Consider the following 21,594-nt stretch of genomic DNA (forward strand, 5'->3'; position numbering starts at 1 on the left):
GTATGGACAGGAAAACAAGTTACGTCGTGTAAGATGTCAGGATTAATAATGTCCCTACAAAGGCACAAAGGTTGATCTCATGTCAGCATTAGCTCAAATAACAAAATGTTGCCCATGTTGCATAAGTGAAATAGATAATTCATATACTGTTAGAAACTGTATAAATATAAAAAATGCAGAAATTACTGAGCTTAGATTTGTAATATTGAATTAAAGATAAATAAATTGTACATTTACCTCAGTAATAAGTGCAATTAGGTTTTGTTGATTTTTATGTCAAATACTTACTTGTAGCTTTTTATTTTTAATCAAACACCAGTTTCAAAGCTCAGCAGATGATATCAGATCTTGATAAGTCTTTATTCTGATTTTGCAACTTGAGGTTTATCATCTACCAGTATCTTGAGCATAAATTAAATAAGTTTAATTTGCGTAATCTTCAATTTATTTATTTATTTGATTTGTGCTTTACGCCATACTCAAGAATATTTCACTTTTGCGACAGCAGCCAGCATTATGGTGGGTAGAAACCAGGCAGAGCCCGGGGGAAACCCACGACCATCCGCAGGTTGCTGGTCAACTGCATAATCTTCAAATCACGTGCTTTTATAGATGAAGATTGTAATAGAGATAGTAATTTGAAGGAAGCTAGCTTATGAAGCGTCACTAGGTGCAAACTCAAAACTTTAACTTATTAGACTAATGGTTTTTTTGTAATGATTTTTATAATGCAGAAATCAGTGCATACTTTTTGAGCTGTCATGAGAAGATGAGGATATTTTTAAGTTGTGTTTTCCTGGGGATTATACCATTTACCAACAACATACAGTCACATGTGTTTGATATGAATTTGAGATTGGAGCAGACAGCAATGGGTTGTATTATATTAGCACTGAAATAAAATCCATTAAAAAAAATGTTGAAAATTTTGGTCACCATTTGTTAAAGTGAACATAAAGTCTGCCACTATATATACATAGAAAAAAAGATAAACAATGCCTCATATCTTGTACAGCTCAAATTCTATAAATTTTGTAGTTCAGCATTGGGGATATGGCACTGATGGACAATTCAGTCTGAGTAGCCATGTTGTAGAAGCCCTAATGAACTTGGCCAATCACTAGTGCTTAAAGAGTCGTGTGATAATTGGCTGTCCGTTCAGAATACCTATTAGCTCTCGATTGTCAGTGTGGATTCTTATAGTGGATAGACAAATATCAATGCAATAAATTGGAGTTTGTGGTTAGTTTAATTGTTAATCTGATGCATTTTGGACCACACAATTACGAACAGGGAACGGAGAATGGCTGCCCATGTCACAGTGCCTACATGTTGGTCAGGAGACTACAGTGTCTTGCTGGGATGAGGGGGCAAGAAAACGGGGGGGGTCATTTCTTGAAGAAAAATGGCATTATTCTTTCCTTAACAAAGTCAGATTTATTCTTCCCGAAATCTGCATGAAAGAGTCTCTTGTAAAACAGAATGGCCTGCTTTGTGTGGTAAACTCTCTGATGTTGGTACAGCCAGTTAGACTTCATGCTTACACCCAGACAGGTCAAAGACGAGGACGAGCAGGATTGCTAAAACATGACGCTTTGTGCCCACAAAGATCATAAAGACCGAGCACCAGGCTAAAAGAAACATCGGCCCTTTGAACACGGAACAGAGCTGATACTCTTTGGTAGGGTACCAGGCGTTTTTGTTTGTATTTTCTTATTGGCATATTGTTGAATACTGACAATATGGGAGAGCTCCTGGGTTTTGTGACTTCGCTCTAGATAGCTATATGGCGTCATCAAATGAGTGGGTACTGTCAATCATTTGCTGCTTATTTTGTTGATAAGTTGTGCAGGATTTTTAAAATATGTTTAGAACATTTCTGAAATACAACTTTATTAATCGAGTGAGCTTTGGTGGCTAACTTTATGTTCCCTTTAACAAACCATGCACACACGTACAGATTTATTCAAGTCCTGTATTCCACCTGAAGTTTAGCATGTAAAAATGCACTTCCAAAAACCCATAAAGGCCGTAATAAAATGACGGCTTTTGATGCTGATTCTTATATGTAAGTTTTTCTGATATGAAATTAATGAACCCTCCCAAAAAACAGTGCATGGCCCAATGGATGGACCAATCATAGGCAAGTAAAATGTGTCTATTGTAAAATGGTAAAATTGTTTAGTAACATGCAAGAATGAGATATTAGATGAAGAAAATGTACTAAATTTTGTTAAAGGAAGAATCTTGAATCATGAATGGAAAATGCCCTCCTGACCCCAAGTGTAAACATGGACATGTCATGCTGAGAGCAACATCTCCAAACACAACATGAAGTCTATATGAATATAGACTTCAAACATGTCAAACATCTGTCTTCAAATGTCAGCCTGGAACTCAAGAGTGTGTCAGATTTGTATAGCTTAGCAGGAATCTTAGAAGTTTCAAAGATGCTCGAGCATTTCAGCCCCTAATTGCATCTGATTGTTCCTTTGCTTCGTGGATTAATCTAAAAGGAGATCAGTCTCTGTGGGTGGGAGAAGAGCTTGGAATGTGTGAAGTGAAACACAGCTTGATATAAGGGTTATACCTCCACAGGATTAATGTGTTGTTCTTTGAACAGATGAAAGAGAGGAAACAGTTTGTTTCCTGTCAAAGAGCTGGCCTTGTCTGTGCCGGATGTATTTATGGAATTGTATGTGTGGGCAGCTCAAAGCATTAGACATACTGGTTTGAGACTACTTTGGCTGATCTAGTGGGATCGTTAAGATTGTCTCTTAATTAGGTCAGGTGTCAGCAATGGTGCAAGACGGACCTACCTGAGGGGTCACAGTGGAAGGTTTCCTTTTTTTTTTTTTTTGTTGTATATTGCCTGATGAAATTAACCACCCTATGATTATCTGTGAGATAACATCGCACGGCACATTAATATGTAGAAACAAATTAAGAAAAAAATGCAAGAAAAGGTATGTGAGTGTAATGGAGTTAATGTTTGGTTCTGAGACCCAGTCTTGTGGGATGTGTAGATTTCAACTTTTTTTGGAAAGGTGTGTGGGAGCAGAGTATTAATAGTATTAATGTGAACTGGAGCGTTCAGGTGTAAAAATGATTATTTTAATGTTTTTTTAGGTAGTAGTTTAATGAGCTCCTGTGTAAATTAGTAGGCCAATTAAGCGTTTTATATGTAATGTATACTTACTTTGGTTTTTTGTTGTTGTTGTTGATTGTGTTTTCTCTTTTTTTTTTTAGCACACATGTTTTATTTGTAAGGTGTGAATATGCATATGGGTATATAGATACAGCGTGACAAGCATGTTTATGTGTTTCATGAAATAATTCAGTGGGAAAATTGAAAAGTTTGAAATCTACATGTGCATATCTCCTATCCATCTTTATGTACGTGTAGATGTAAGACTCTCAGCAGATGTCTGATTGGATCAACTTCCCAGCAGGTCCTGTCTGATTGGAGCAACTTCCCAGCAGGTCCTGTCTGATTGGAGCAACTTCTCAGCAGGTCCTGTCTGATTGGAGCATCTTATCCTAAGGGAATATTTTTAATGGTAAACTTGAGTGCTCTTATGGGTTTATTCTGGACACTGAGATAAGTAAATTTGGAGGTGACACATCAGTTGACCACCTCAGTGAAAATTTGCACCTGATTGCAGTGCACAGAAAAAAATGAAACCCCAAAAACAAAATAAAACAACAACAACAAAAAATAGCCAGATTAATAGCATTTTTAAGTTATACACGTCCATGTAGACTACTTCTCCTAAATTGGATTTGTTCATTGAATTACAACTTCCTGGTCTTATTTACTTTTTTTTTCTAATACATGTACCAAGTTGATGTTCTTCTAATTACACAATATTAGCTGTAGCAATCTGCCTTCAGTTAATAATTGCATACTCCCCCGTCCTTTTTTTTTTTTTTTTTTTAACTAAAGGGTAATCGGTCCAGACTAGATGACCCTGGTAGCTTTCATCAGATCTACCTGACTCAACGGAAAATCCATTTACATGTCAAACAATATGTATTCTTGGCCAAAGAGTACATATAGAGAAAGGCCAGTTGAAAACCATGGACACCTGGTCTCATAGCTCCATTTTTTTATTTCAGCAAAAGCGGATTTTTTCTTTTCCATTAAATACTTGTCTGCAGATGTAGGTTTGGAGCATTAAATATTAATGATTTATTTTTAGAAAATCGCCTTAGCGGACAGGGAGAGACTGTTGTCAAGGATCCATTATCCACATTAGGTTTCCATGGCGATGCAAATTGATATTATGGAGAGGAAATGAGTGATATTAAATAAAAGGGAAGAGGACTGGCAGTTGGTTCAGACGTGAGCTGAAGCATGGGTAATTAAGCCTCAACCCTAATACAACTCATATAGATACATCTATATGCTGACAGCTACGCCAAAATGTGTCGGGGTACATTTTGTCTGAATTCCGCTCTCAGATCATTAATACGTATAGTGTGAAAATAAATATATCCATATAAGGTATTGGAGGATAGATCAATCTGATATGATTCGAGTGAAATTAAATACCAGAATGGTCTTGTAACATAATCCGTTTGTCTCAAGCTGAAATTTTGTTGTTAAATGTCAAATACAGTTGAAGTGGAATAAGGTCACTCTTAAATTTCAAAGGTGTATATAAAATTAGTTCATTTTCTCCATAGATCTACTTGTGTGTCATTGTGTAGTCTATACATGTATTTATTTTCTAATTGTATTAACAGTTCCTAATGGCTAAATTATTACCAATCGTACCAACTTGAACGAGCCGTCACAACATTACTGTAACGGTGATAAAAATCATGACTTCATTCGTTTAGACAGCCTTATTTTATGTATCAAGAGTATTGGACAGTTCAGTGATGACTGTAAATGTAAAATAGCATGTTGGAATTTTGGTTGGAGCTTCCACTAGTAGGTTGTTTTGATTCTGTGTGGTCTCTATCGTCCTTGACAGGAATTCAGTTCGACTGCCAATTACGGTATAACCACCACTGCACTATTCAGACGGGGTAGGACCAGTCAGTTCTCTGCTCTGTGGGAAAAGCTGGACTTTCTTAAGCAACATTGCCAGCATGCTTAAAGCAGCATGTGGGCGATGCTATTTATGTTAATTTCTTTAAAAATTTGAAGCCGTTTAAGTTGAAGCACTTAACGTCTTGGGGTGAAGGGTAATACATTTTCTTTGACAGGTCAGATTTTTTTTGCTGAATTATTTCTGTGGGCAAGTGAAGCTGTGTTGTGTTTTTATACATTTTTTTTAACGAAGTACAAAATTCCTCCGTCGTTAATTTCAGAGCATTTACTTAATATCTGTTCTGTGGATGTTGTTTTTGTTTGGACTGGAAAGCCTGTCACGTGGTGAAGCGTTGACAGGGATCGTTCATTTCATGAAGATGTCTTGTGAACCTGTTTATCCTGCTGCGGAGGATGTTGTTTTCTCGGCATGCAGTCACGTCAAAATCATCGCTCATGTTCACTTCATTCTTTTCTACAATATAGATCGACTGTGGTTTCACCACTTTTCATTTCTCTACAACCATTTGTAAAGATAAAGTAACTTTTTTTCGATTGTCAGTTTCATTTAACGTCAATTGGAAATAAATGTTCGCTTTGTTTATTGAAGATTTTGGTATTGCCAATAATGTCACATGATGAAAAAAAAAACATTGTTTTATTTTTTAACATTTTTGGTGAAGGATTCCAGAGGAAAAGAAAATGAAACAAGTCTAAATGTGCTAAATGTAGTAATAATTCAGGTTGAGGTTTGTATTACGTGTATGTGAGGGGTCTACATGGCCTAGTTAGGGTGCGGATGCAGCATGTTGACCCAAGAGCCCCTTACCAATGTGGTGGCTGTGAGCTCAAGTCCAGCTCATGCTCGCTTTTTCTCTCAGTCATTGGTTGGAAGTTTTGCCAGCTACAGGTTTCCTCCCACCATAATGCTGGCCAACGTTACTAAGTGAAATATTCTTGAATATATTGAAGAACGCCAATAAAATAAATAAGCTAATAGGTTTATTAGGTTTAGGTTTATTATTATTAAAATATTATTTTAAAAACCTTTTATTGATATATGCACCTATACCATTTACCCTGTATATTGAAATATGCATGGTTTTTATATTTGTGTTTTATACTTGGGCACTCCGGTACCTCCACCTATAAACCCAGCCATTATGACTGAAGTGAAACAATTGAATAAAACTGTAATGGTGTTCTAAAAATTTGGTGTATAATTGCACTTGTACTAGTATTGTTCTACATACATGTCCGTCTGCTGGGACAAAACAATTTCTTGGAAGTTGCAGATGGCTGACGCTGATGTCTGTTTCAGTGTCAACATAGACATACTAGTGATGAGTTTCGGTCATGTCATCATTTGATGCCTAACCTCTGAGTACATTAGCCTGGACTGTGTATATCACCAGATCTATACTGACTTTATAACAGTATCATTTAATTTGTCTCTCACCATCCCTGGAAAATTGTCCATTATGAAGGGAAATTATACGAAAGAGCTAATCAATTTTTTGACAAAGGAAGACTAATGACTGTTGATATTTATAATTAAAAATGCCTGGAGGCCCATGGTTTTATCATATTTCTTTTCTTCTGTTTTTTTTTTTTGTTTTGTTTTTCATATACATGGTTATTTTTCCACCCCAACATCATTAGCATTAAAAATTTGGAGCACTATTTGTAAGTGATGAATTGATTGTCATGACAACGATCAACTTTATAGTTTCATACTTTGTTCTAGTCATTAAAGCTCTCAGCTTGCCCATTATGAAGTTCATATTGTATTCAATTGAGCTTCATTATATATTCATGTCAACATGTGTCAATGTACAATGCACAAGATCAAAAAGTGCATGTTTGTTCTAGTATAGAAATTTTACATGTAAATCACAGGCTTGATCCCTTCTAGTGTAATTTCAATAGCTGATGGTATAAAACTATTATTATTACTGCAGATCGTCATGGGTTTCCTCTTATTATTACTGCAGATGGTCATGGGTTTCCTCTCACAGTCATACAAGTAAGATATTCTTGAGTAAGGGCATAACACACCTATCAAATATATAAATAAATTATTAATATATTTACTAGATGCATGTATACATGCACGCATAGGTTACAGCATGTAGTGATCCCAAAGATATGTTGAATTTACCACATGTACGTCTATTTGAAATTGTTTACATGGATTTCTTTCACCTCTAACCAGACAGGCAATTTTCTTTGCTTTTTCATAATTCATGCACATTTTGCCTGTTTTATGTTAGCAGGTTTATCTTTGCGTCAAGCTTTAATCTGGATTTAATTTTTTTACACATTACATAAATGTATTTATTTATTTGATTGGTGTTTTACGCCGTACTCAAGAATATTTCACTTACATGATGGCGGCCAGCATTATGGTGGGAGGCAACCATGCAGAACCCAGAGGAAACCCACGACCATCTGCAGGTTGCTGCAGACCTTCCCATTACATGAATGTAAACTGTACATGTAGTTTTCCATTACATCTGATCATGACACATACATTGAAATTAAGTGGTTTTTGTATTGGTGTAATGAACATAATCAAGTACAATTCAAGCAACGATGTCCTGACTGAGCTGTCATGAAATTCCATGTTAAACATTGGGACAGGTTTTCTAGGCCCCAGTTTGCCAGCCCGCTATTCCCACTGCAGATGTATTCCCACATATGTTCCCGTCTTCATCAGAACCCAGTTGGATACACATGTTCTTCTGGTGGCATAAAACATGCGTTGCAGCAAAGGCCAACTTTGTGTAATCACGGCCCTGTGAGATGATCGCCCAATCGGCGTCTGCGCTATCAGGATTAACCGAGTCCAGATCACGACTCAATTGCTTTGGTAAATGCGATGGTGATATTTGTCGATTTGACAGGTTTGCGAAGCAGGAATTTGTCTGTGGCCCTTTCATCTGTGTCACAAGTATTGGCGAATTTGTTCCCAATCTATTGATTTTCGGGAATAACCTAGTTACCCATGGCAGCATAGTTTTTTTTTTTTTCGGTACCCCTCTCACTCAATCATTAAACAACAAAGAAATGGGTTGAGAAAAAAAAAATGCTAGAAATACTAGACTGTTTTTAATACAAAATGCTTCTCAAAAGCAGTGAAAATAGATATGATATGAATTTCAAGAAGCTGTAAGAATCCCCATACAAATAGTTTGGGGTAAGTAAATATGGGTCTCAAGTGAGCTCACAGATATTGGAAAATTGTCGAGGGCCCAAACCCGGGTTGATTGTTAATCTAGGCAGGGTGAAGCAGAAACATATAGATTTTCTGACGCAGTAAGTGGGGCGAATAAGAAACCCCATTTCTCTTTTTAGTCTGCAACATCTTGCGCAAATATCTCGTATGTAAGTTGTTGAATGATGTGGTCAAGAAATGGGGAGAGGAAGCGCATTTCTCCTGGGGTTTGATGATGCTCTGTGGGATATTGATATGTCTGTTTTCCACCTTTGTAGACAAGCTCAGAGCATCTTTGGTTCAATTTGATTCAAGAAATATGAATGTCTTTGTTCGGCAAAATCCAGTAGTTCAGTACATTTCATTTTTGTTGGCATTGCCATTGATATCTGTGAGGCAATATGGATATAATAGAAATCATTTCTAATATGATCTACTGCCTGATTTTTTTCCCTGCCCAGTTTAAATGTGCTATTTTTGATAGGTATTAATCTCAACAATCTATTGTGTAATTTCACCGACCTTTTTTTTTTAGATGATTTACACATGTGAACTGCCCTATATGTACCATATAGAAGTATTGTGTAACTACATGTATGTGTTATATGCCAAGCTACCCTCCTGTGTCTATACATGTATTAACTCCTTCATAAAGTAACTAAATCTTTCTGATGTACATGGTGGGAGGAAAAACACACTGATTTACCTCTTTTTGATGTGTGCGAGTAATATTATGGACACCGGTCAGCTTGATTTATCACAAGTCTACCTGCTAGTGTTTGTGTATGGTCAAACCTCGAACATGGTTCTAGCCTGGGGATAGTTGAAAGAAAATGAAATTATTGAGTGTTTATGTTTGTTTACAGCCCAGCACTTGACATGCCCCTAGTGCTATTGATTCCTGGCTTCCACCTAGCGCTACGAACTGAAGAATCGATAATTATTGTGCCAATTTTGTCCAAAATGTTTTCAGCTTTCCCAAACCATGTCCCAATGAGCCAATGAATCGAACTGCATGGAAAGTACTCCAGGGTCAAGGTCAAGGGTCATCTCCATGGCGATTGAGAGGGAGGTAAATTATCTTCTCCTCAGTGCACATGAGAGGCCCAACTCAGAGCCTCGGCAGCCGTATCAATCACAGTAACATCTCTATTTGGTCGTGGGTCTGCCTCCATACTTCGACTAGCCTCTCCCCACAGCCTAATCAATGGTACTCATTGTTCTCTTCTGAACATGACCGGAACTAACGACTTCGGCCATTGACTCCTGATGCCCATTAATTGGCATTCTTTTTATATACTTGATTGGTAAGACCAGCCAATTCTTTGAACACATCCCAACAGTTTGCCTGGTAATTCGCAGGGCAGCCCATAAGATCTGCAAGATAAAATTTTGCAACTTCCACACATGCCATTCAGTCTGATTGGGGTTTGTTTGAAAAACACGTCAGATGGTCTCAATCGTTACATACATGTACGTGTACATTTATGCCCTTATCACAAGCATGATTTCTGATATGTCTTATTCAAATTAGGGAAGCAATTTGAATTTTATCTACAACCAAACTGTCACCAGGAAATCTTGTGTTGTCTGTCTATTCAGTCAGATGATATCTTCACATGTTTGACAGGAGCTGTTAAGGCCTAAATAGTGTTAAACAGCTTTAAAATACCTTTAGGATTGTGCAAGATAAGAACAACACCATCTCAGCCATTTAGTTTTTCTACAGTTTAACTTTGGCCAGGGCTGGGGAATGTTGACCAACTTTTTTCAACATCTACATGAAAGCTGATTTTAACAAGATGGTGGCATTTAGTTGAAAGAAGAATGTTGGATCTCAGAGCAAAACTGTTCTATCTTTCTTGCTATGACTACAATTCTGAAAATTAAAAGGACATTGGGTTGTTATTGGTATCTAGATTTATTGCTATTTGGAAAAAAATGTCAACGTCAATGTAATTCTTGGATTGCTGTTATAGTGGTATTGTTGAATTATTACATAATGTAATATAAGAAGTGACCTTGAAAAGAAGACATGACCTTGGCATCCTAAGAAAAATTGATCTGTAGATGTTCATCAAGGGGTTGAAAGTCTTTCTTTGAAATATGACTATCTGGTGGCCTTCAACTATTTACTTGATCATTAGTTGGGCTGGGTGAGGGTCTGGGGGTAACTTGTTGGCACCGTATCAGTCAGTCAGGCGGCCAGCCTCTATTCCGTCTCCAGCCATTGCAAATGCTATTAATCTCCTCTGCAGATCTGCGTAAATGGTGGCAAGACAAGGGGTGACCAAATTTGGCCAATTTGTATGTGGTTTCCATGGAAACCCCAGCTGATCAGTTTTGATGAAGTACATGTCTAGAACATTTAGCAGTAAACTGTTATTGTTTGTTCACAGTACGTCTGCTTCATTTACAAAAACTTGGTGGTTCAAGGACAAAGGATTATTTACATTTGTTTACCTTTTTGTATCATGTTAAATTATTCAAATGTCAAACAGAGGCCACAGAACTATTTCCTTTTTGTCTGGTTATGGGTCATTTTTGTCATGATTACTCAAAACTTTTATATAAAGCTGGTATGTTGGTGAAATTTCTGTATGCCTTATGTCAAAATAATCCTTAAAACTTGCGGAAATGGACACAGGTTGCCTCGGGTTTGATGCGGTTAGTGACAGAGTTTGTGGTTCTGTGGTTTGTCCTGTGGTTTTGTACCCATACAGTGTGTACACCATGTCAAATCTCAAGCAACTACTGTATCAGCCAATTCAGACAAGACAGTTCAGAGATTGGACAATCAAGCAGGGTACATGTAGCCCAATGCATTGCTCTGTCTATTGGTTGTTTTGTTGAATTTTTGACGTTTTCCAATTTAAAATGATCACTCACTTAATAACAAGAGGTCTGAGTGCAAGATAACATCAGCTGTTTTGCAGGATGTCGCAGCTATAGGAAATTTGCGCTTGTTTGTTTTGTTTTCTTTTTTAAACCTGTGAGCATTAACAGGAAAACTTTGAAATCTGTTACATTAATAACGAATGATCTTGGAAGGTCGTCATTAAGTGCTTTGCAGTTGCCTGAATTGTGTTGAAGGAGTTTTCTTGCACATCTTTTGTGTACCTTTTCTGTGTACCTGTTCATCATGTCTAATAAATGTAGGACAGCCTTTAAGTCATGTTTTCTATGAATTGTCATGAAATATGCAGTTTTAATGAGAATTTCCTATCCCTTTTCATTTTCACAACTACATACCTATATCTCACTGTTTCTTTTCTATGGGGATATTTCTAAAATCAATAAATATATATATAACAAAAAAGTCTTTCCTTTGAACAGATTTTACTTTAGTACAGCTGTGATCTCATTCTACTTTTTTTCCTTCGCAGCAAAAACACCATCTGAAGCGACATTTTTTGGTGCTCACTACTTGTCATATGACCTGTCTAGCCGTGGTGACCCCATCGTTAGCAATGTGGATGAGGTTAATCTGCAGTTCCGTACCAGACAGGCCAATGGACTGCTCTTCTACACAGGTAGGTCACATTTAATAGTGTCAGGCAAACATTCACAGAATTCAAGTGGTATATCGTATTCCATCATCACACACAGAACTGGAAACCAGAAAAATCTTATTACGGTAGACATGTATTTGATACGGTCAAATTATGACCAAAATCAACATCCATTTTAATTTATTTACTGTAATTCTTCAACCATTTTGCATGATTGCGACATATTTATTCAGGGATGCTTTGAGTTCATAATTCTGTGTAGACTTATTATATTTATATATATATATATATATATATATATATGTGTGTATGTATGTTAAATTATACTTTCTGTGAAACCTCTAAGATGACCCACTCAATAAACCAAAATAGCTTTATCTCTAAAATCAAATTTAAAAAGAGCTTGAATCACACTTACGGTTACTATTTTATGTGTGAAGAGGTTGAGGAATTAGGGTGCACGTAAGTGTGTCACATACACATATAATTTAAGAAGCAGTTATACGGCCAAGTGATAAGATTCAGTCACCAGAACACATAGGTTTCTTCTCTTCTGTGGACAGAGAATTTGTGGATTCCCCCGTTCTCACTGTTTGTGGCGCCTTCATTGCCTTCATCGGTGACAATATGGAGTTGACAGTGAATGTGTCAGTTCATGCCATGTAACACACATTGGTCTCCCACCAATTTGTCTGTAACATTATCAGGAACTTAACCAAAGGCTGGCCTGTCTAGAGGTTTGCTCTGTGCACTCTTAGTTTCCTCATTCCATAAGCAGTGGGAATAAAAAAGAGCTTTACAGTTTAAGGTTTTCATTAAGAAGTGCCTTGTTTCTTCATGTAACACTATAGAAATTTACAGCTCAGCTCTACCCTTGTCTGCATACAGAAAAAGTCACAAGCCATGAAAAGAGCATTTTGTGTCTGTCTGTATTAATAAACATTAGCTCTACCCTTGTCTGCATACAGAAAAAGTCACAGCCATGAAAAGAGCATTTTGTGTCTGTCTGTATTAATAAACATTAGCCATGTCCAGTGGGGTTACAAGATAGCACAGCGTGCTGCCCTGTGCTCATCACTTTTCACTTGGGGCAGTGTTTTCCCAGACAGACTGGGATATATTCTATTAGACAATGTACCATGGCTTTGAGGTGTAAACAAACCCATGTCCCCTTGTACATAACATATGGTTGTTTATATAGCTCGTTAGATGCAGACTCCATCTGCCCATTTCTCATATCCACAAAAGAATCCAGGGAACTTTGTATAAATGATAAAGTCTTGGTTATATTCATTTCATCACACACACACGCACACGCACACGCGCACGCGCACGCGCGCACGCACGCACGCACGTACGTACGTACGTATGTGTGTATGTATGAAAATTTAATTCTAGAAATTGTTTACTTATATTTATTTAATTGATGTTTTATGCCATCCTGAAGAATATTTCACTCTATGTGATGGCACCTAGAATACTATTAATATTCTCTGTCAGTTCTGAATTTGATTTTATTTATTTAATTAATGTTTAATAATTCCATACTGTTAGTTTAATTGGCGGAGGAAACTGGAGCACCTGGGATAAAGCAAGACTTTTGGCAAGTTACTAACAAACCATCTTACATACAGACTTGCATACCACACTGATGGAATACAAGTGGTTTTAAGGGGCCCCATTAATAATGTCGGTGGGCAACAATAAAAAAATTCCTTGTCCAGTTCTGGGATTGAACCTACACCTAGCACTGTAGCTTTGGTCCTCTTTCATTGTTAAGACATATAAGTTACTTATAGCTGTCTGTTTATTTCTCACATCATGTTCGACACCTTGAAGTGGATACTGCACATTGAGTCTAGCTATTGTCAGTTTTGATTAAGTTTTTGACATCCCATGAAGGACTATTTACTTGTTATGGGTTTCCTTGTAAAGAGAAACAATATCTTAGAGATTAGATGTATCTGACAATAGGCATGATGTACGGGCTGTCAGTTGACAGATCCTGTTTTTTTTTTTTCTTTTAAATGTCACCCAGCCATTATAGGATCTGATAAGTCTTTTTGTTGCTGGCCTTGTAACCGAATACTGTTTGAGACCTTTAAATGGCACCTCTTCACACTGGCGAACTCCTCTGGCCACTTAATTTCAGGGTTTCAATTTCGTCATGTGCTAAAATGGCTGTCTTAGAAGGGCTGTTTGCAACAGACAGTAGATAATTATATATGTGGCAGTTTTTAAATTCGTACATAGGAATTTCTGTAAATGACCTCTTAGGCAATCCTGAATTGGCAGATCGCCTATTTTGGATTGTTGACTGAAGTTGACATGTTTCACTCAAGTGGACAATGAAAAACCGTAACCTGTAAGCTGTCAATATATCTTCTGCCGTAATAATAGTAAAGGCCACTTGGCTTTGTGATGTAAAATTAAGGCTATATTTTTGGAGTTTAGCCCACACCATTGGAATTTCATCAATCACACTTGAGTTAAAAGTTAAAACCTCGTAACTTATATTTAACAACTGGAGCATTTAGGAAGGTTCCATTATTGATTCCTTGGCAGATTTCTCCTATGCATGTGTATATGTATTGGACTACAGATTTCTCCTATGCATGTGTATATGTATTGGACTACAGATTTCTCCTGTGCATGTGTATATGTATTGGACTACAGATTTCTCCTATGCATGTGTATATGTATTGGACTACAGATTTCTCCTGTGCATGTGTATATGTATTGGACTACAGATTTCTCCTGTGCATGTATATATGTATTGGACTACAGATTTGTATATGTATTGGACTACAGATTTCTCCTATGCATGTGTATATGTATTGGACTACAGATTTCTCCTGTGCATGTGTATATGTATTGGACTACAGATTTCTCCTATGCATGTATATATGTATTGGACTACAGATTTCTCCTAGGCATGTGTATATGTATTGGACTACAGATTTCTCCTGTGCATGTGTATATGTATTGGACTACAGATTTCTCCTGTGCATGTATATATGTATTGGACTACAGATTTGTATATGTATTGGACTACAGATTTCTCCTATGCATGTGTATATGTATTGGACTACAGATTTCTCCTGTGCATGTGTATATGTATTGGACTACAGATTTCTCCTATGCATGTATATATGTATTGGACTACAGATTTCTCCTATGCATATGTATATGTATTGGACTGCAGATTTCTCCTATGCATGTGTACATGTACATGTATTAGACTGCAATTAGTGTACATGATCAAGTTAAATCTTAAAAGAGATAAACATTAGAAGAGATATTATGTCTAAAAGGCTGTACATGTAGTAATGTGAAAAGGCCGGTTCACTCTGCTTTACAGAGGAATGCACTCTTTTGTTTTGGCTCTTATATAACTTCTGTTTAATTAATTTATTTTTAATTTCGAGCTGTATGTCAAGCCAAGGCAGGCCCGTCATGTAAAACCTGGGGTCAAATTTAGTCAAGAGGGTGAATACAGAATTTTTGAAGTTTGCCGATTTTTCCCAGCCTAAGTGTATAACATAAAAGTTTATAGAGGTCAATACAGTATCCACTTAAATAAATATATTAAGTTTTAAAAATAGCTTTAAATGGTTTGTGCCATGTTCATTTGAAGGGAAGGTTTGTTTTATAGAATATGTAGGTTACATTTTGTTTGGCATGTTGTACCAAATTCTGTGTCTATTTACATCAAAGGGTTAAAAATCTGTCATTTTATCTTTGATCAAAACCATTAGTTATGACAGCCAAAATCAACACCAGGGATTGCAGGTTAGAATTTGAAAGTGAGAAAATAATTGAAAACAAACAAGACGAGATTGTGGTTGGCTGTTGATAATGAGATTGGCTACAGACACCATCGTTAAAATACCAGATCTGAAATGTTTCCTTTGGGAAGATAAATGAGGTCAGGTTTAGTATAACTTTGATGAAGATCAAACCAAGTGATAATTACATAACTTTTAATATTTAAAATGATATCATGATAACGATTTATTTAAGCAGTTTATGTATTCAGGGACTGTAATTGTCTGACTTCCATAGGGTTTGCATTCATAGAATTTCTTGTATAATGATACAGTCTTGGTCATGATTCATTTGACTGTATCGGAGGAAAGAGCTATTAATGAAGTAATTAGTTCGGGAAAACCTTAATGTCATTATACATTAGGATCACAGTTTACATAAAACCACGCTGTATAAGACACCTTTTTCTTTGGTGTTCATTGCCTCCATGGCTCAATTGGTTAACGCGCTAGCGCAGCCTTATGACCCAGGAGCCTCTCACCAATGCGGTCTCTGTGAGTTCAAGTCAAAGTTATGCTGGCTTCCTCTCCGGCCATATGTGGGAAGGTCTGCCAGTAACCTGCGGATGGTTGTGGGTTTCCGCCGGGCTCTGCCCGGTATCCTCCCACTATAATGCCGGCTGCCATTGTATAAGTGAAATATTCTTGAGTACGGCGTAAAACACCAATTAAATAGATAAATAAATAAAATTAATCTAATGCCAGAACACAGCTGGAGGAATTACATATTACACAAGTCCTGGTTTTCCAAAGTTTGGTTGTTGTGCTGCATAATCACCTGTTCTGAAATTAATATTGTTTCATCATACATGTAGTAATTTGAGGGAAATAAAGGCCATAATCTACAGTCTCCACTCATCATGTGTTTATTGTGTATTAGTGCTTCTGTTTGTCTCTGACCTTTACCAGGTTTTGATATTGAACAGGAACTACCAAACTCTGGGTCGCCAAATTTGCTGAAACTGATTCTGTGTTAAGAACCTGTGACCTTTTTGGTCAATATTCTCTCTAAATCATTCGCCTAAGGCTGTTATTATTTGAGCTAGTTGGGCTGATCATGATGGACAAAGCTTTTGGGGGGATTGCTGGGGAACCTGTCAGGACTTCCTCTCTGAGGGTCGGGTTGCCTGTGGGGTCTTATTGAAGTCCAACCCTCATCAGTCATCTATCAATCTTGCCAGTGATACAGTACACATAGCTAAGCTGATTTTCAGGAGTAGAAGTGTATAGATTCTGTCTATTGGTTCAAAATGTGGAACAATTACATTTCTTTCATTGTGGTACCTTTGCTTTATTTTCAAAGCCATACTGGCGTGGACGGCTTTAGGCATAACAGTGTTTTCGTAGGACTGTATTACGATTAAAATTTATTGATATCAGAGGGTTTTACCCAGTTGTATTTATCCATCCAAGGGGATAGGTAAAATAGGAAATTAGCGCTCCACATATTTGGACACACTGTATGTTTTCAGAGCTTTCAACATGGGAGGGATTGAGAAAAGTAAGATCTGGACAGTGTGCTCAAACAAAATGGTCAGAAAAAGGTTCTGTTTGGACGCCCCTCTTTGACATTTGTAACTAACACATGATGATTAATGTATTGGATGGTAATAGAGACCTGGTGTACATTATGTATAAGTAAAGTTTTTTTTTTTTGTTTTTAATGATTAACATTTTTAGTGAGAATCAAATAGGATATTTATTGATTTGTTTGCTCAAAAGTCCACTATGTAGATGTGCATCCAATGGTTGGTGAGTATTGTGTATGTCCTTGAAAACTTCTAGATGGGTGTAACAAACACAACCTCGGAAATAGCTGGACAACAATTGACAACAAGTAAGGGTTGAGTGGTAATACCAGTCTCAACTGAAGGTAGTAAATTGAAGCCAGTGCCAGAATGAATGATTTTTTTAGGTCAAGATTATTGGCTGTACATGGACAAATATGTACTGTCAAAAGTTCCATAGCCCTTGGCCAATCAGCTTACAGGATTGAATCCAGCTTGAAGTGGTTTGCCTGTAGCCTTAAGTCAGGTGGAATGGTACTGTAGATGCAGTGCTGTGGTTTCTTTTTCCTGCTGCCGTAATCAATAAAACTGACCAGTACCAGTCTTATTAGAAAAATATGCTTGAAAAAACATTATTTCAGTATAAATAAATAAATAAATCAGGTAATTTTTAAAAAGTAATATGAGTTTTAAACTGAGTAGGTACTGGACTGGACTCATTCATTTTAAAAAACACCTAGGATAATTATACTTGTAAGAATATGATTAGGTTCTGTTTTTTTGTTAATTAGGATTATAAATGAGTGAATTCAATGTTTTGCCATTTGGAGACATGTGAACAACTTTGCCGCAGTTCTTTCCTGCCTTAAAGGCTGGGAGAATTTTTTTTCCTCACTTTTCCTTTGAGTTTATCCATCTTGTTTTTTTTTTTTTTTTTGTTGTCTTCAACAGTTCTTTGTCTTGATCATTTCTTTGTCTTCACCTGCATGGGCCTAATGTATGCGGCTGGATACCTGCTGTGTCGTCTCCTTAGGGCCAAAAAAACACCTTAGACAGGAATCTTTTTCCTTTGCATAATACATTGGCAACCTTTTCGAGTTTCCTCTGATATTCTGCGTAGTCTTGGTGTCTGGGAGATGCTGTATGTTTTTTGTGGGAACACATTTTGACAAGACAATGTAGTAAATCGTCTTATTTTCCCTGAATAATTAATGTGCTTCTTGAGGAAGGAAGAAATCTGAGAAACATGTCTCACGCAAAAAGTTTGTTCTCATTTGTGGAATGACCAGAGTCTGGTTTAGTTGTGTACCTGAATTTTTTTGCTCAATGAATTCTCTGACTTTACGTGCATGCATTCAGTGAAGTTTTATGTTACAATACTAATCTCAGTGGAGATAATTTGACTTGCTGTGAATTTTCATTTGTCTGAACAAAAGTTCTCAACTCTTCTGTCTGGTAGATTGAATAAAAATTGCTGTTCTTGTGTCTTTCATGGTTAATGTAAATGATGGGTCACACCACAGTAATTGAAGCTTTCTTGAGGATAAGTGAATTGTTCATTATTAAACAAGAATACAGAATGTGCCTGTATATGGATTTATGTGCCATTCAATTTCATACAGAACATTAACACATTTTAAAAGTAGTTCTTGGCAGAAGATTTTAACATATATTTTTTTCAGAGCTGAAAAACAAAATATCCCAGTAATTATCCTTAAGTATGTGTAGTGAAAATATGCTGATCAATCATAACCAAAAAACAATTGAAATGTATTGTTTGTATCATCATGAAATGATTAATATTTCAGCCTTAATCTCTAAGACTGTTTTATAATACAAAACAGTGATATCACATTCCCAGTCACTCTGCACATGGTCGTGGTTTCCCCTGGCTCTGCCCAGTTTCCTCCCACCATAATGCTCTCTACGGTCATATAAGTGAAATATTCTTGAGTATGGCATTAAAACACCAATCAAATAAATAAATTAAAAACACAGTCACTGAATAAATCCTTGTCGAGTACATGTTGTATACATATGAGTGCTATGTAGCTTTTGCACACCTCTGAAACAAACTTTTTTTTTTTAGAACATATATGTAAAATTAGACCAAGGGATAAAGAAAGGACATTATTGTTGGAATCCATGTTCCATGTTAAAGTTGTCATTAAAGAGAATTGAATTGTCTGTTGGCAGAGCTCCTGTAACAAACAGTGATGTTCATCCAAAACCATTTGTCATTACTTATTTCCTGGTTTTGTTGACATGGCTAATCAGCAGAAGAATGGAAGTTGGACTGGGCTAGCCATTAATCTGAGGACAGTGTTTTAATGTTTAATGACTGGCTTGCAGGCATCTGGACATTCTACATCACTGATGTATACTAGGCATATATAAAGTATATATAGTTATTTTTTTTTTTTTTGTTTTTGCGAGCAAGTGTCATCAGATTGTAATGATTTATTAAATGGATTTTTTTTGTTCATTAATATTTGGCTTGTGACGTGGTGTTTGTAGACTGGGGCTCTCATGACTGAGTTAATAAATTGTTGTGTTTTGTGTGTGCAGGTGATGGGGCAGACTATTTGAACATTGCGTTAAAAAATGGTGGAATTGCGGTCAGCGTCAACCTGGGGTCAGGAGTCTACACCAAGGACGTGTACTCTTCAGATCTTCAGCCTGAATACCCAGCGCTTAGATGACAACAAGTGGCACCATCTGGTGGTGAAACGGGAAGCCAGAGAGGTAAATTTTATTGCCCTTCTCTTTTTTTAATTGCCAGCATTTGCAAACAAAAATTGCTCAGAAACTCCCATTGTAATAAAATGCATTTCTCGTGAAATTAGAATCTAATGACTTATCTACTGATTCTTTATTTTATGGTCCATTTCTGTCATAAATTTTATTGTCTCTGTTAGAAACAACTGAGTACTTGAAGGAAAGCAATGCTTTACTTAACACCTTCTTTAAATGACCTAAAATTTCGTCCAAAAAATGAGGCAAATAAATGTCACGAAATATTGCTTTTGGTAATGGAAATTGATACCCTTTTTCCTGTAGGACATCGCCCTATCTTCCAAAACTTTCTGATATCAGCAGAACTCTTAGAATCAGGCAAAATAAAAATAAAATTTAGTTGTGGATGAAGTTTTACATCATTTACGGTACATAGATAGTTCTTCTCCCAAAAAAATAGGTCACTAGGACAAAGCATTTATTAATTAAAATATAAGCACAACTTAAATTTGAAACCATTATGAAATTGTTTCTTCAGTCTACACTTGTTTGTGAAGAGGGCATGCAAGATGTTTGTCTGGTTTTGTTGTTCTTTTGCATGGTGATAAACCCAATGGTTTCAAGCTCTAAAACAACAGGTGTTGCTTGTCAAGTTTTTTTTTTTGATGGCACGACGTTGTGTTGGAATGAGTATGTCATGTGATCATTTAAGCATAGTTCTGTCTTTAATTCTGCTGTTAAGTTCATTTTTTCATAAAAACAGACCTTTCATACAGCAGAGTTTGTGAAGAAGTACATATTGTGTTGCATAAACATGTAAATGTAAGACATGCATTGTAACATTCTACTTTGCATTGATTGTGTAGTTAAAAAAATTTTCTTTGTTTCTAAGGAAAGTTATTTGTGTATTAAATATTACATGTACATAATAATTCATAGGTATTTATCTTCCATCCAACCAATGACCACTCATCTCATCTAATTGCTTTTGATTTTATAGTTTAAGAGTAAACAGCAAAAATATCTTTTTATAATACTGGTACATTTTATAAGCTGATTTAGCCCTAATCTGATTTGAATGGATTGTAGGACATAGCAGCTAGCCGTACAAGAAACAAAAATGTCAGATCCACCAGTGATTAAATAGTCTATAAATACTGAAGTAATCAGTTTATTGTGAGTTTCTTTTTAACTCCAGGCGAACAGTACATCTTATATATACAGTATAGCCAAGCTGTCCTTGCGGCATTTCTGCAGTTATTTATTTTTTGGGGAAGTCTCTTTTAAGGAACATTTCATGCATTAGGCTAGGCACAAAAAGTTCTGAGGGAAAATAGCTCTTTGAGACTAAGGCACCAACGGTAGTCAAATTACGATGAAGCATTCCATCTGGTAAATTGTTATGGGACGATGAGAATAAACTATCCTGCAATGGAACAAAGTTGCTTTGCTAGTGGCATGGTGTGAGAGAAACAAAAAAAAAAACAAATGCCAATGGACAGATTGAAGACTTTCAGCACTTGAGCATTTCATAGTCTTGAAAAAGTTGTGTGTTTGACAAATTGTCTCATTTGTTGGTCCCCTGTGGCTATGGTATGTGTGTTTTTGGTTAGCCCATAATTTTGTTCCTGGCAATCCTTTTGACATTTCTCTTTTGGATTTCCTATTTATTTATCCTCAGGGATTCTGGTGCTGTGTCACTTAGAGACACAAGAATAGACCCAGAAAACGAACTTAACAATGTTGCCTGTAA

At 36.5% G+C, this 21,594-nt stretch overlaps 1 protein-coding gene across 1 annotated transcript in view; it reads left to right on the forward strand.

The window, feature by feature from the left end:
* The window catches only part of LOC135469371 (neurexin 1-like), a 112,851-nt gene that overhangs the window by 44,425 nt on the left and 46,832 nt on the right, over positions 1–21,594 (forward strand). The window contains 3 exon segments of the mRNA XM_064748002.1: positions 11,645–11,791; positions 19,674–19,777; positions 19,779–19,850. Coding sequence (XP_064604072.1) covers positions 11,645–11,791; positions 19,674–19,777; positions 19,779–19,850 — 323 coding nt within the window.

This window comes from Liolophura sinensis, chromosome 6 (genome assembly GCF_032854445.1).
Source record: "Liolophura sinensis isolate JHLJ2023 chromosome 6, CUHK_Ljap_v2, whole genome shotgun sequence".
In the NCBI taxonomy this organism is placed as follows: Eukaryota; Metazoa; Mollusca; class Polyplacophora; order Chitonida; family Chitonidae; genus Liolophura; species Liolophura sinensis.